Consider the following 14,162-nt stretch of genomic DNA (forward strand, 5'->3'; position numbering starts at 1 on the left):
TATCATTAAAAATATGCTCTTATCCAATGATTTGGCACTAACTGAAAACATATTTTAAGCAATGATGTGATAGGAAAGGTCTAGGATTAGGAAGAAAGAGATTATGGCCTTAATTAATGAACAGCCCCAGGATTTGTAAGGTGTGAAAAAGGGGAAACTACGGAAAACAATCTTCAGAGATGCCGAGGGTGGGGTCGAACTCATCATTGCCTAATAATGTTATTGGTTTCACATCGCACTAACTACATTTACCATTTTTGGAGACGCGGAGGTGCCGGAATTTTGTCCCGCAGGAGTATTTTTATGCATTAGCAAATCTACCAACGTATTTGACGTATTTGAGCACTTTCAAATACCACTGGGCTGAGGCAGGATCAAACCTGCCAACTTGGGCTTAGAAAGCCAGCGTCTTAACCATCTTAGCTATCACTCAGCCTGGCTTCATCATCTTTGAATACAAGCTACGATGCAGCCAACTTGCTTAGAGAGTTTATATGTGCTTCATATTGACAGATGATATCAATCTGTCATCTGGTAATTTTCCATGTATATATCACTGTAAAACTACAAAATAATAAGTGTAACTTTATAATTCTTTCTTGCTGAATATGAGGAAACAGACATCCAGTGAATGATATTATTTCAAAGCCCCAAGATGGAAGCATACAGTACAGAAAGAGGTCATGAACATTGTTATGAGGTGAGGAATGTTGTGACAAAAATCATAACACGATAAAACAAGTTAAGTAACTAATATTTATTGCAACAATTTAAAAAAAAAAACACTCCAATATCTTACAATTTCCTTAAATTTTAAATAACACACGTACATTTACTATACTTAAACATATAAAATTTACAATAGTAAATAAATACAAAGGGCAGGATTTCAAAATTTTAAGGAAACTCCAATTATGATTCTAAAAAAATAGTAAACATTTCTTACTGCCTGTGAAAAAACCAATAACAAACTATTACATAAGATAAAAAACAGGTAATTTGACAAAACGTCCCTAAAATGATCTCTTGAAGAGAACTGGAAAGGAAGGTTAATAGAATTAAGTACTGCCTATGGTTTGTACAGTTGAAGGAATAAATTCACACATAATATTATTACACTTAATTAATGTAACTATTAGTGAAAGTTTCTTGTTCTTCATGGATAGAGGACAGAGAATTAAATGTTGAATCGCAAGCAGTGTCAATGCCACCTCCTATCTGTTTGGCAGATGCATCTTCCTTTTGTCCGTATTGAGGAACTGGTGTACTATTCTTACTTTCCTGAAGACTGTAGAGAAACAGGAAATTAATAACATAACCTTTGGAAATATAGTATTAAGTATTCAGTTACAAAGCACAAATATTGATAGATATACTGTATTAATACAGAAATAAAACATGTGCGAGTTGTGAATATTACGGTCTTTGAGGGTAATAAAGTTCAATTATTCTGCAAATAAAATATGTACAACGGGCTAGGAAGGTGAGTGGATGAGATCATTGGCATTCGTGAACAATTCTGCTGGCTGTTTAGACATCTTCAACGATAATCCTGTGCTATAAGCTGAACGAGTTCTCATGGCATATCACTTTCATACTTGCATTCTAACTCATAATAAGAACAAGACTACCTATAATAGAATATGTAATACGAAAGCGTAAAATAGGGGCCTGTGAAGTTCACTAACTAATTACAGTAATTGGTAACAAAATTAAAGCTTTCACAAATAAGAAAAAAGTTGGAAATACCACAGGAAAGATTACCAAAGGAGTTCCATCCTATACTGAGGTTAATTATAAACCTTTCATTAATTAAAAGGGTGAACCATTTTGATATAAGATCTACTGTAATGAACAATTCCGACAAATATACGTGATCTAGCCCAAGGTTTTCATATGCGAAGAAGTGTTCACCAAGCTGAGCAAAATTTATTGTGTTTACAAATGCATCTCTATAATGTTAGAAAAGGGAAGTAAATACTTCATTACTGAAGTATATGACTAAGCAAATCCCAATTACGTTAAAAACTTAATTTAAAACTTATTCTTGCAAAAGACTGAGTTAGATAATCTTTCTTCTCAGATTATGAGGTTGCATTATTATCATTATGAATTCTACTCTTGTCCCGTTTTTCTCTCTCTCTTTTTTTACACTCTTTTCAGTTAATTCGTTGAAGTCTTCCACCAGATCTCTTTCCTCGGTAGTGATTGTTTTAAGAGGCAACCATCCTCTATAGAACACTAATCAGAGAGAAAAAAGGGGAGGGATCCAACACTTAGAAAAATGAAGGTACTGACTAAAGAAAAACAAGGGCCACGATGGGCATGAGAATGAAAGACTACCTAGCCCTAGCGACGGGGTCAGAAAAGAAAAGGAGTTGACCAAGGAAGGTCGGATAGTATAGATGAAAGTGAGGAGCCTAGCACAAGTCAGTGGAAGCAATGCTAGTATTCAGCTAAGGGCCCCTTTTAGTCACCTCTTACAAATATAACAGGCAGGGATACTATGGGTGTTTTTCTACCGCCCCCACACTGCAAGTCGTTAATTAAAACAGTTATTTCTATAAATCATTTTTACTATGCAAAAATGGATATTTGCCTACTGAAAATATGAGATCCACTGATAATCTTTCTCATCAGAAGCCATTTGTAGTTTCCAGACAATCTCATCCCTGATATACTGAATTTTGCCAAGCAAGGTAAAGGTAGTACTGCCAATCTACTATTCACATTGAAAATGACATTCCACCAGTTTGTTGCCTATTATAGGTATTAAAAGAGCACAAGCATGTAGTTTTAAGTGATTGTTAATATTATGATCATAACAAAGGGACTTTGATTTACATGAATTCCAAACCCCAAGGATCCCACATATAAGTTCTCTCTTATAAACCCAGACCGAATGCACTGTCTGTACTCTGCGCTAAGAGCAGTTGCCTCAGCTGAACTTATGTCGCGCACGGCCACCCTGCTTTAAGCGTGTATACAATTTAAAATAAAAATTCTATTAGGGTTGTTTATAGTCGCTTTAACTCCAAGGTTTTATCACGACTCTTACATATGATTACAAAATAATAGTAGTAGTAATAATAATAATAATAATAATAATAATAATAATAATAATAATAATAATAATAATAATAATAATAATAATATAATTATAAAAAGGTAAAGGAAAATATAAATAAGTATAATGTAATTAGATTTTGAAATGCAAGCCAATGTGACTTCCATTTCTTTAGGTATGTTGTGGTGTTGACATGATTGGTCATACAGTTGACATTCTGAGATGATATGCTTGACAGTGAGAGAGCAGTTACATTTACTGCAGGTAGGAGGTTGTTTCTTTTCTAGGTGATAGTTGTGGGTGATCTTCATGTGTCCTATCCTTAGTTGGGAGATTAAGACTTGTTCATGTCTGGTGAGGTTTTGGAGAGGATATGTTCTCAAAGATATCATTTTAATTTTTTGGAGGTTGCTAGTGGAAGTTTTAAGCCAGTTCATTTTCCATTGTTCGTGTAGTTTGATTTTGATATAAGCAATGATATCAGAATGTGGTGCGGCAATTTGATGGTCGTTGATTGGAAGACTAGTAGCCTCTTTTGCTGCTTGATCAGCTGATTTGTTGCCTCGTATTCCTCTGGGAGATGGTATCCACATAAAAATAACATTTTTTTCCTGCAATCTTGATCTTGTGGTACAGCATTTAAATTTCTTTAACAACGAGGTGTGTTGTTGATGAATTTTGTATTCAAGTTAATGCACTTTTGGAATCAGAGAATATTATGAATGAGTTATTGTAGCTTGCTTTTGAAATATGAATCATGGCCTGTTTAAGAGCATACAGTTCACTTGTAAAAACTGTGAAAAGATCTGGTAATCTGTATAGCTTATTATAGTCTTTATATTTTACTGCACAACCATTTCTCTCATTGAATTTTGATCCATCAGTATAAATTGCACTATATGATGAGTATCTATTGCAAACTTATGAAATAACTGTTAGGATTTTGCTGTGTCAGTTTGAGCTTTAAGATTGTTGTTCAATTCCCAGTTGATTGAAGGCAAATGAGCTTTCCATGGAGGGGTATCTAGTGAGTTGTGTGGAAATAAAATGGGTGGAAGGCTGAGGTTTATATTTTTGAGAAGACTGTATATTCTGATGTTAAAGGGTTTGGGTTGAAATCCAGTTAGTTTTCCTTTATGTCTCTTTGAAAATACGTGAGTTTTTAAGTATTGGTTACTTGTGCCAGCTATCTTGAGTGCGTATGTCAAACTCAGCTGTTGCTGTTTATGTCTGATTTCAAGTGGTTCGTTGGCTTCATTCCCTATACTAGCTATGGGGCTGGTGCGATGGGCTCCTAGTGCAATTAGAAGACCTGAAGATTGGATGGTACCAAGGATCTTGAGAGTAGATGGTCTGACAGAACAATATACTATCCTGCCATAATCCAGTTTGGCTCTGATTGTGGCTCTGTACGTGTTCATTAGGACATGGTAGTCTGCTCCCCAGTTTTTTGCTGAGAGAATTTTCATGATATTCATTCTTCTTTTACACTCGTCTTTAAGATTTTTAAGGTATGGGGTCCAGGTGAGCTTGTTATCAAATAGAAGTCTTGATTAACACGTTCCGTGTGGTTCGGGTCACCATGTGCCCCGAAACATGTTACTCTTATCCGTCGGTGCGAACTTCCCAGAATTGCGAAGTAAGTAACTACGTCCTAGTTACGAATTTCCGTTAACTAATGGCAACATAGTGTTCCAATTGAAGCAAAGGATCGAGGCATACTGCTAGTTTTGATCGGCCCACCGGTGACCCGAAAGAAGTTTTTTTCATCTTCCATTCATATCGCTTCGGGTCATCCTGAGTCCCGATTGTTGTCTGACCTAAATTTTTACGCGGGAATCGCTTGGCGCGGTTACGGTGAATGAAGAATAGAGTGTTGCTGCCCGCAGATAGTAGATTGTTGTTTAAGGAGTACCACCCTTCTGATATCTGCTTTCTACATTGCTCTTAGGAAAGCCAATAGAGGTTATTGGAATAGTTATTGACATATTTACTATCTTCCGTATATAATATTTACAAGCAATTTCAAGTCCTTTTTTAGGTATGGAGCTTTCACATTCTGACACTCCGGTGGCACGGAAAAGAAAGAGGGTTAGGACAGCACTGGGGTGGGCCTATATTACGTTCCGTGCGGTTCGGGTCACCTTGTGCCCCGAAACATGTTACTCTTATCCGTCGGTGCGAATTTCCCATAATTGCGAAGTAAGTAACTACGTCCTAGTTACGAATTTCTGTTAACTAATGGCAACATAGTGTTCCAATTGAAGTGAAGGATCGAGGCATACTGCTAGTTTTGATCGGCCCACCGGTGACCCAATTATTTCCGGGGTCATTTCTGTTTCACGCAATTGTTGAATCGGAACACTGTCGCACAGATAAATACACTGGAATGTCTCCTCAACAATAACGCACACAACAAGTGCACTTGCATTCTTTAGGATTTAATACTAGGGAGTAAACAAAGTCAAATTCGTCAGGTCACCGGTGACCCGAACCGATAATAACTAAAGGCAGCATCGGGTCACCGGTGGGCCGATACGACGTAACAGTAAGTCATCGAAATTCACTGCCGCAGGGAACGTGTTAACTGATACAATTTTATGGCCTTCCATATATAATTCAGGGTTAGCGATGGTATGTTTATTTTTGGAGAAGAGAATACATTTGGTTTTAGTCTTAGAAAATTTGAACCCTGTGGTTTTAGTCCAGTTTTTAATATTTACAATGGATTCTTGTAATAGAAGTTGAGTCGTCGTAATGTTTTACCTTGGGCAGAATATTATCAAATCGTCAGCAAAAAGGCAACACTTAACTGGTGAGTGGATGTTAGAGACTATACCATTAATTGCCACAAGAAACAGTGCTTCACTGATAACTGATCCTTGTGGGACTCCATTGTTGATTACTACTTCCTTTGACAGCATTCCATTTACTCTAACTTGAATTTGGCGCATTTGGAGAAAATTATAAACGAAATATAGGGTATTTCCAGATATATTATGCGTCATTAGTACTTTGATTACATAGTCTTTCCATATCATGTCATATGCCTTATTAATATCTAAACTGACTGCTATTAGGTGTTGGTTATTGAGGAACGCTTCCCGTATTCCAGATTCCAGATTTATCAAAGTGTCTGTTGTGAAGTGTGCTTTAAGGAACCCGTTTTGCACATTACTGAAGAAATTTATGTGCTCGAGGTATCAGCGTAATCTTTTGTTGACTATTTTCTCCACGAGTTTACACACTGCATTAGTTAAAGCAACAGGGCGATAATTTTCAGCAATTGAGTTGTCTTTGAGCCACACCCCCTCCCATCGTGGAAACAATCCCAGTACAAATGAATACCATGAGAGATTTGAGGCATAGATCGTGACTAGGAAAGGAAAAAAAAAAAAGCCTTGAACTGGAAAAGAGCCTCTTTACAAATTAAAAATAATAAGAGACAATTCTATAAGTAATAAAATTCAAGTACATGTAATAAGGGTTTATTAAAATCATAAAATCAAAGTAGGAGGAAAGGAGAATAATCAATTAAAAAAAATAAGAATGGGTACATACATAAGCAGTCCTGGTCCAGTTGATGGCACAACATTGTTATGTGAGCATGAAGTTACAAAACCCAAAAAATATTAAAACATTCGGCGAGCTCACTCAGTTAAGTACAATACCATTATTGAATGTGCCAGTATTAATATTGGTGCCACAGACCAAAAGAGATCGTTCTTTCCACAAGTATATTTCAATTCATTTTTCACACAACATCGTTCTGACACCACCCTCCTAGTAACAATCACCACAGATCGTCTAACTGCCACGCATCAAGGAGAAAACCCCGAGTTGAAAAATAAAATAAAATATGTAAGATATCAGAGAAATAACTCCGGACCAAGGAGATAATATAAATAACCAAAGGGGAAAATCCCAGGCAAGCGCATAGCCTAAATGAAAGAAACATAAAACATGGCGGCCCTATAGGTAAGCAAGTGGCCAAGACAGGTGCGAAGGCAAAAGAAATAGCACCATACGAAAATGCATGAATAGGCAGACATGCCAACTTTCAAAAGTGAAAAATCAGGAGAAATTTCGCAGTGAATCGCGACGTATTATGACACATCACTGATAGCAGAACATGTACAAATTCATTATAATTCAATACATGAACAATTCTATTTGCCCATATATATTTTTTTCATCATTTACATGTGAATACTAAATACTGGACATACCTGAACTGTAGAAACATGCGACTTCCCATCCTTCAACATGGTGATCACATTACGACTAATTGTTGTTGAACACACCAGTAGCTGACTTAGCCCTCTTCAGAAACTCGGAACTAAATTTTTGCTCAAAGCACTTGCCTTGCTGAACTGATTTCAAGGTTAAAAGTTTCTCCAAAGTTTGTTCAGACAGCAAGGATCTGAACTGTGTTTTTGTCTTTGTGACTCTGCTAAAAATCCTTTCCCATTCTGCATTGCTATGTGGAATTGATAATAAGCAAGCATCACCTTACAGAGTCTGTCATATTGAAGTACACCATCAGCTGATTTCATCTGACCTACCAATGTCCATTGAACATCAATTCTTCCTTTTGCCAGGTCTGTTTCTTCGAGCTGAAAGTTACAGAACTGGGAGTTCAGAATATCAGTTTCTTATCCAAATGTTCCGTTTTACTAGTCAAAATGTTCGGACACTTGTTAATGAAAAATCTAAGGCTAGAAAATGATGCCTTACTTATAGCAGAAATATTTGCAACTTCTGCATTAATAAAAACTTCATCTTTGAATGGAAATTTGTGTACCATGTAGTCACACGATGAAGAGAAACACTTTCTAACAGACTTAAAGAATATGCACTTTTCCTCAGACTTCAAGGTGTTCACTAAAACAAACGCAGAGTTCCCTATCATCAAATCACAATCATCCTTTTGATTTGCTGGAGTATGATAATTTACATCAAGGAGAGAGGAGGATCTTTTAATAACGTCTGGTTTCACAAACCTTGCCATCACATTCTTCAATAGTTCCTCCAAAACTGACCTCAATAAGTGGATGTGCGGCATACTTGACTGAAGAGCTACGTTTGGATTCTCAAAGATATCCATAAAACTTGAGAGAAAAAGGCAAAAAGATTTATGTAAATTTGATGAAAGGAACATGAAAAGTCATTCTTCACGTGACAATGCATGGCTCTTAGTGTGATCAGTAGTTTCATTTTGTTTTTAGTGAAACTGATGACTGGGTTTTCCTTTTAACTGAGGAGTGAGGTGAAATGTTATGACATTCCTTAATGTTTTCAGACAAAGAAGACACATCTGCACTTAAACTGTGCTTAGGACTTTTGTAAGTCTTCAAAGTTCCCATCTGAGAATCCTTACTCACAATTTCGCTCCTGAATAATGTAACCAAAGGGTCCCACTGAAGCAAAATCCTATCTAAACACCTTCTTAGTGATAACCATCGAGTAGGCACATGCTTCAGAATTTTCCTGATCTCAATGTTGTGTAAAGTCTGAAATTCTCTGAACTTTTCTTTCCTCTTTGCACTCCTTTCCAGATAATAAAATATATCAATTATACTTTCATCTACATTTACGGGCAAGCACGCCGCACCCTTCTCGGCAGCAAGATTAATTAGATGACAAGAGCAGCCTACGATGATTATGTTACTATTTTCCCACTTCAAACATCCTGCCACACCATTCTTCAATCCTACCATTACCGGAGCATTATCAGCACCAAGAGCTAGGCAGTTTTTTAATGGAATGCAGAATTCCTGAAAAGTTGAGAGCAAAAGATTGGCAATGTTAGCTCTAGTAGCATCCCCTTCTAAATTAGGCACAGAGAGTAGACAACTCTGAATTTCATTGAGTTCAGGCCTAAAAAATGTTACAACAATGGGATATATCTTCAAGTCGCTTTTATTGCTACCATCAGTAGCAACAGAAAATGCATTCGCCTGCAAATGTGATACAATTTTCGCCCTTTCTTCCATGCACAATTCTGTAATGATAGCCACTGTTTTCGTTCTAGCACACCCATATCATTTATTATTATTATATTTGCCTTTATTTGTAGCGGCGAAGTGTAGAGACGTGTAGTGAGAAACCCTAGCGATTTCCGAATCAGGAAACATTTGCAAGTAATCAACTTCATTTTCCGTATCAAAATTTAATCACTAAATTTGAAATTCTTCCACCGTTTTGATACTTTTTTTGCCTTTTGGCAAATTTATTTGTCAACTAAATGAAACTATTGACATTAGAAACCCTATATTTGAAGGGACACTATCAAGTCTTGAAACTTGAGGCAAAAGACACAATACAAATAGTAAAAGGATAAATAAGACCGAACCTCCGCCATTTTGTACATCCCCTCGCCCTAGCCCTTCTAAAGTTGATGCCGTGACAGTAACTGACACGCCCCCCTCCCCTTTCCGCAACCTTGCCTCCCCGTAAGGAGGAGCATACAACGGAACGCACACACCATTACTATACAAGACACAAAGCAGCAACAAACGTCCCTCCAGGGTCACAGTAGAATTGGAGTCTAACAATAGCAAGGTAAAGAACTTTTTTATACATTTAGTTATTACGTAAAGATACATGTTTTTTAAACAAATTCCCATTTCCTTATTTTATTTCATTTCAGAAATTGAAACGAAGCTCCCTTCACAAAAACTGATCAGCAATCAGCTTCAAAGTTCCACATTAGACTCAATCAAAGGCACCATAAGCAAACTCATAATATATAACAACTTACCTGGAAGGAACAGAAGATAAAACATTCAATAATTTGAACAGTATTACGAAGTCAAACATTTTTAAAACTTTTAACCGCAAACAGACATTTTAATGTAACAAAATGAGATTTTTAACAACTATTCAAATGAATAGACATAGTTTTTAAGCTGACCAACTATGTAATCATCCGTTCTCATACCATTAACACACTAACCCCTACATTGTTTTTAATATTTCATTTAATTAGTATTTTTAGTAGTTTTTAAGTGAATCAATGTACCTGCAAATTAACGTGTTCAAAATCTTAGCAATTCACCTAAGCTACAATAACAACTGAGGATGTTCCTAAATAAGGAACGAAACATGTACTGTTGAGAAATAAATTTGCCAAAAGGCAAAAAAAAGTATCAAAACGGTGGACGAATTGTAAATATTGTAAAATTTAGTCAGGAAACATTTTGCGAAACAAAGGTCTGGCGTGATCGGCACAATTTACAGGCAGGTTATGTTCTACTATAAATGACGTAAATAACGCCTCGGCATTCGTCACAGGATTTACATCTTGGTTTTTACATGAAAAGTTCAGTTTCTGGTTTCTTTCTACACACTGGACACTCTCCTTATGTTTTTTCATTTGCATATGCTTGAGTATATCGCATTTCCCGCCATGTACAACTGAAAAATCACACCTACATATAGTACAGAATGTGAACGTTGGTCCCTTTCTGGATTCACTCAAACACGGAAACTCTTCCCTATAAGCACTTTTAAACACTGCATCATATTTCTTTTTTGACATTTGGGCCAAAACAAATATTAAGGCACAACACGAGCACTTCTACGGGTAAAACAACTATGGTGTGCTACTTCTGAGGTTAGGTTACTCCAAAGAGAATGTTACTCGCTTGACTCGCTTGCAAAGAGAATGACTGTATTATAGACCAAAGAGCAGCACATGACTGGCCACCGTGACCCGTACTGCCATCTGGTATCATTATTAGAACTACTATCGACCAGCCATAGTCAACCATATATCGATAGAATGAGGAAATCTGCGGGAGTTTAAAATAATACGAAAATTACGGATATTGCTCTGAAAATCGGGAGATCGGACCCGGCGATCGGGAGGAACGATGAAAAATCGGGAGTCTCCCGCTCAAATTGGGAGACTTGGCACGTCTGAATAGGATACAGAAACAAGATCAAAATGTAAATTCAGCTGACTGATACGTCATTCTTTCACTCCCCTCTCATACTAACATTCGCGCACACATTCAGGCACAGCCGGGATCGGCAAGCAATATGAGCACCAGCGTCAGTTAAACGACGAACTCAATTTCATATAGCATGACTCCAAGGTCACAAACGAGGTCTCATTTATATCAGAAGTTGCATGCACAGGACAAACAAATTCAGCTGTGGGATCAGAGAAATCCCGCAGTCATGCACAAACCCATCAGGGTTCGCACTTTGCACGACACGAGTGGCAAACAGTTATCAGATGGCAAATTACATAAAAATGCAGCGCACATGAACAGAAGTAATATGAGACCCAAACATCAGCACATCATAATCACAATGACCACAAGAAAACACATGCAGTCCATTCATACTGCGGAGCGAACGACACATATCAATCAACTATAAATAAAACAAATATTACGAAAGAATAGCCGAACAAATAATACGAAAAAATACCCATACCTGAAGTATATTAACCAGCAAGGAAAAGAGAAGGATGGTGGTATAGGCTAAGTTTGAATCGTTTAAAGACTTTTCTGTAATTCAAAAACGCAACTCCAATCTGCGCGGGGTCCATTCTATATTCTCCTCTCAAAACCAAAACAACGATTCGAGTCAAAGAAATAAAATTCACACACCTCGTCGGAAAGATACAACCATCCGTGTCCAACATCGAGGGGGCTGCCCTCTCTAGTACAATCATGGAAGTTGTTAAGTCATTCAAGGTGAAGCCAGAAGAGGCCACTAGCAATAACAGAACAGTAATATTTACGAATTTGCCATGCAGATATGGCTCATCTTTCACTAGTTTGGGTATTGGAACTACAATGGCATTTTGCCATTGATCAGGAAAAGTCTTGGAGCTTCATATGTGGTTGAAAATGGCCAGAAGATAATTTATTGCATTTAGTGGAAGCTGTTTTAGAAATTCATAAGGGACTGTATCTGGGCCAGGACTAGATTTGCCACATTTGTCAAGTTCAATAATTATTTCCTGTAGTTGAAAAGCATCGTTTAGATTATAGTTGGGGTCAGAGATGGCTTTCCTTAGGTCAACGGATTCACTGGATTTCTTTGTATGGAGAAATTCGGGATCGTAATTTTTGTCACTAGAGATCTCGGCAAATGTGTCAGCTAATTTATCAGCAATATTTTGAGGTTTGTTTATGAAGGTTCCATCAACAGAGTTCCTGAGGGAAGTAATGTAGAAGTGATTATATTTGCCATTTATTCTCAAAGTTTATTCCACATTTTCTTTTGTGGGGTTTGGGAACTTAGTGAGGAGAGAAATGATAGCCATGAAGTCTTTTTGCTGAGTTTAATTTCTTTTCGAGCGATTGCTCTACATTTCTGAAATTGGGCTTTATTTTTAGGTGTGGGTTTTTCTTTTGTAGAGGTAGAAGGCATGATTCTTATAATAGCCTCCTTACAAGTGTCGTTCCATCAAGGTACTGTTTTCTTAAAGGAATTTGAGATGACGTTTGGAACACTCATGACTGCAGATTTAACAAGAACTTCTATGAAATCTTGAACAATGGTATTTATGTGCTTAGAAGTGAAATCATATGGAGGGGTTAAGTCTTAAGAGATTATTGACTGTCTGCCAAAATTTTGTCCAATCTGCCTAATTTAAGTTCCATTTAAGGTTGTTAATAAATGAAGAGTTGACAGAAGAATTTTCATTATTGATTAATATTGGGAAGTGGTCACTATTTCCTTGGAGTGTTGAATAAACAGACCAGTTAAAAAGGGTTGCTATGTTCAGTGTGCAGATGGTTAGGTCTATACTACTACAGGTGCCATGGGCTATGTCAAAGTGAGTTAAGCAGTAGAGTTCATTAGAATTAAATCAAATTCATCTAATATCTTTTCTATCTCTTTTCCTCTTGCATCAGAACTATGACTACCCCATAATGTGTTGTGGCTGTTGAAGTCACCTACTAGGATGAATGGTTTAGGTAGTTGGTGGATAAGGTTTCGTAAATCGTCACCTTGAAACAAATAAGCGTTTGGAATATAAACATTGTAGATACATAGAAAAGGTGGTAGATGGACTGAAATTGCTACAGCTTCCAAATTAGTGTTAACAGTCATTTCTTTGGCATAGATATTGTTTTTGATATAAGTAGCTATTCCTCCATTCGCGTGATTCACATTAGTTCTATGATTGTGGTAGACACTGTAGAGTCTTAAATTGGCAGCAAAGTCATTCTGAAAGTTTGTTTCTTGGAGACAGATAACAGATGGTTGGTGTTTATTTATTAGGAGTTGCAGATATTCTAACTGTGATCAATAACTGCTAAGATTCCATTGGAGTAATGTTGTCATAATAATAATCAAAGGCAGAACAAGGTTTATCTCCATTATTATACTGAGAAGGAATTGTCGTCATTGGAATAGTCTGGCGTTACATTGATATGCATCGGGTCTTCACTTTGACTGGCGGATTTCAGTAGCTTTTTTACTATTCGAGTGCTTTTGTTTTTGATGCTTTTATCGGTGCAGTAAGGATAGAGTTTTGTAGGGCTTTAGCAAGACCTTCTATGTCTTGTGTGTAGTGGAAGCAATTGCTGATATGTCCTTGGCACCAACAGTATTTTCGAAGAAGGACTGGAGCTGTAGGTAGCTGAGGGGGAATAATGATGGGTCGGCTTCCAGAACTTGTTTTACTGGCAGGAGCATATCACTTATTGTTGATTTTTGCGTGTCTGTCTTGGGTTTCTTGGAAGTGTGATTTGTCTTACGGTTTTCGATTTGTTCAGGAGAGGCCAGTATGGATTTGTTGCTATCAGGAGGATTTAGATTAGTTGTTTTACTACTAGCTAGTGAAATTAGCCTTTTACATCCAGGAAAATTCACTGTTGTAGGGGTGGAGTGTGTTCCATAGGTGCAGCAATTTCTCTTTCAATTTAAATTCTGAAGGAAGGAGAATCATTACAGACTTGGCTAAGTGCTAAGTCAGGGTTGGTCATTGAAGTGGCTTCTTGAATAGGCGGGGAGAGAGCTAGAAGTACCGATGACAGTTTTGGGGTTTTCGATCTCTGACCTTTGTGAAATCTCTTGGAGCTGAGGAAAATGATTGGAAGAGGATTCATCTTTTGGAAGTGAA

The 14,162-nt window shown here is 37.1% G+C and overlaps 1 protein-coding gene across 5 annotated transcripts in view; it reads right to left on the minus strand.

The window, feature by feature from the left end:
• Positions 1-744: 744 nt before the first annotated feature.
• LOC136856909 (protein nessun dorma) overlaps positions 745-14,162 on the minus strand; it is a 210,385-nt gene continuing 196,967 nt past the window's right edge. For all 5 annotated transcript variants that reach the window (XM_067135149.2, XM_067135148.2, XM_067135145.2 and 2 more), the window contains one exon: positions 745-1,288. In XM_067135149.2, the coding sequence (XP_066991250.1) occupies positions 1,120-1,288 (169 nt within the window). In that variant the 3' untranslated portion in view covers positions 745-1,119. The remainder of the gene's footprint in view (positions 1,289-14,162) is intronic.

The sequence above is a fragment of the Anabrus simplex genome, chromosome 1 (assembly GCF_040414725.1).
Source record: "Anabrus simplex isolate iqAnaSimp1 chromosome 1, ASM4041472v1, whole genome shotgun sequence".
Classification (NCBI taxonomy): Eukaryota; Metazoa; Arthropoda; class Insecta; order Orthoptera; family Tettigoniidae; genus Anabrus; species Anabrus simplex.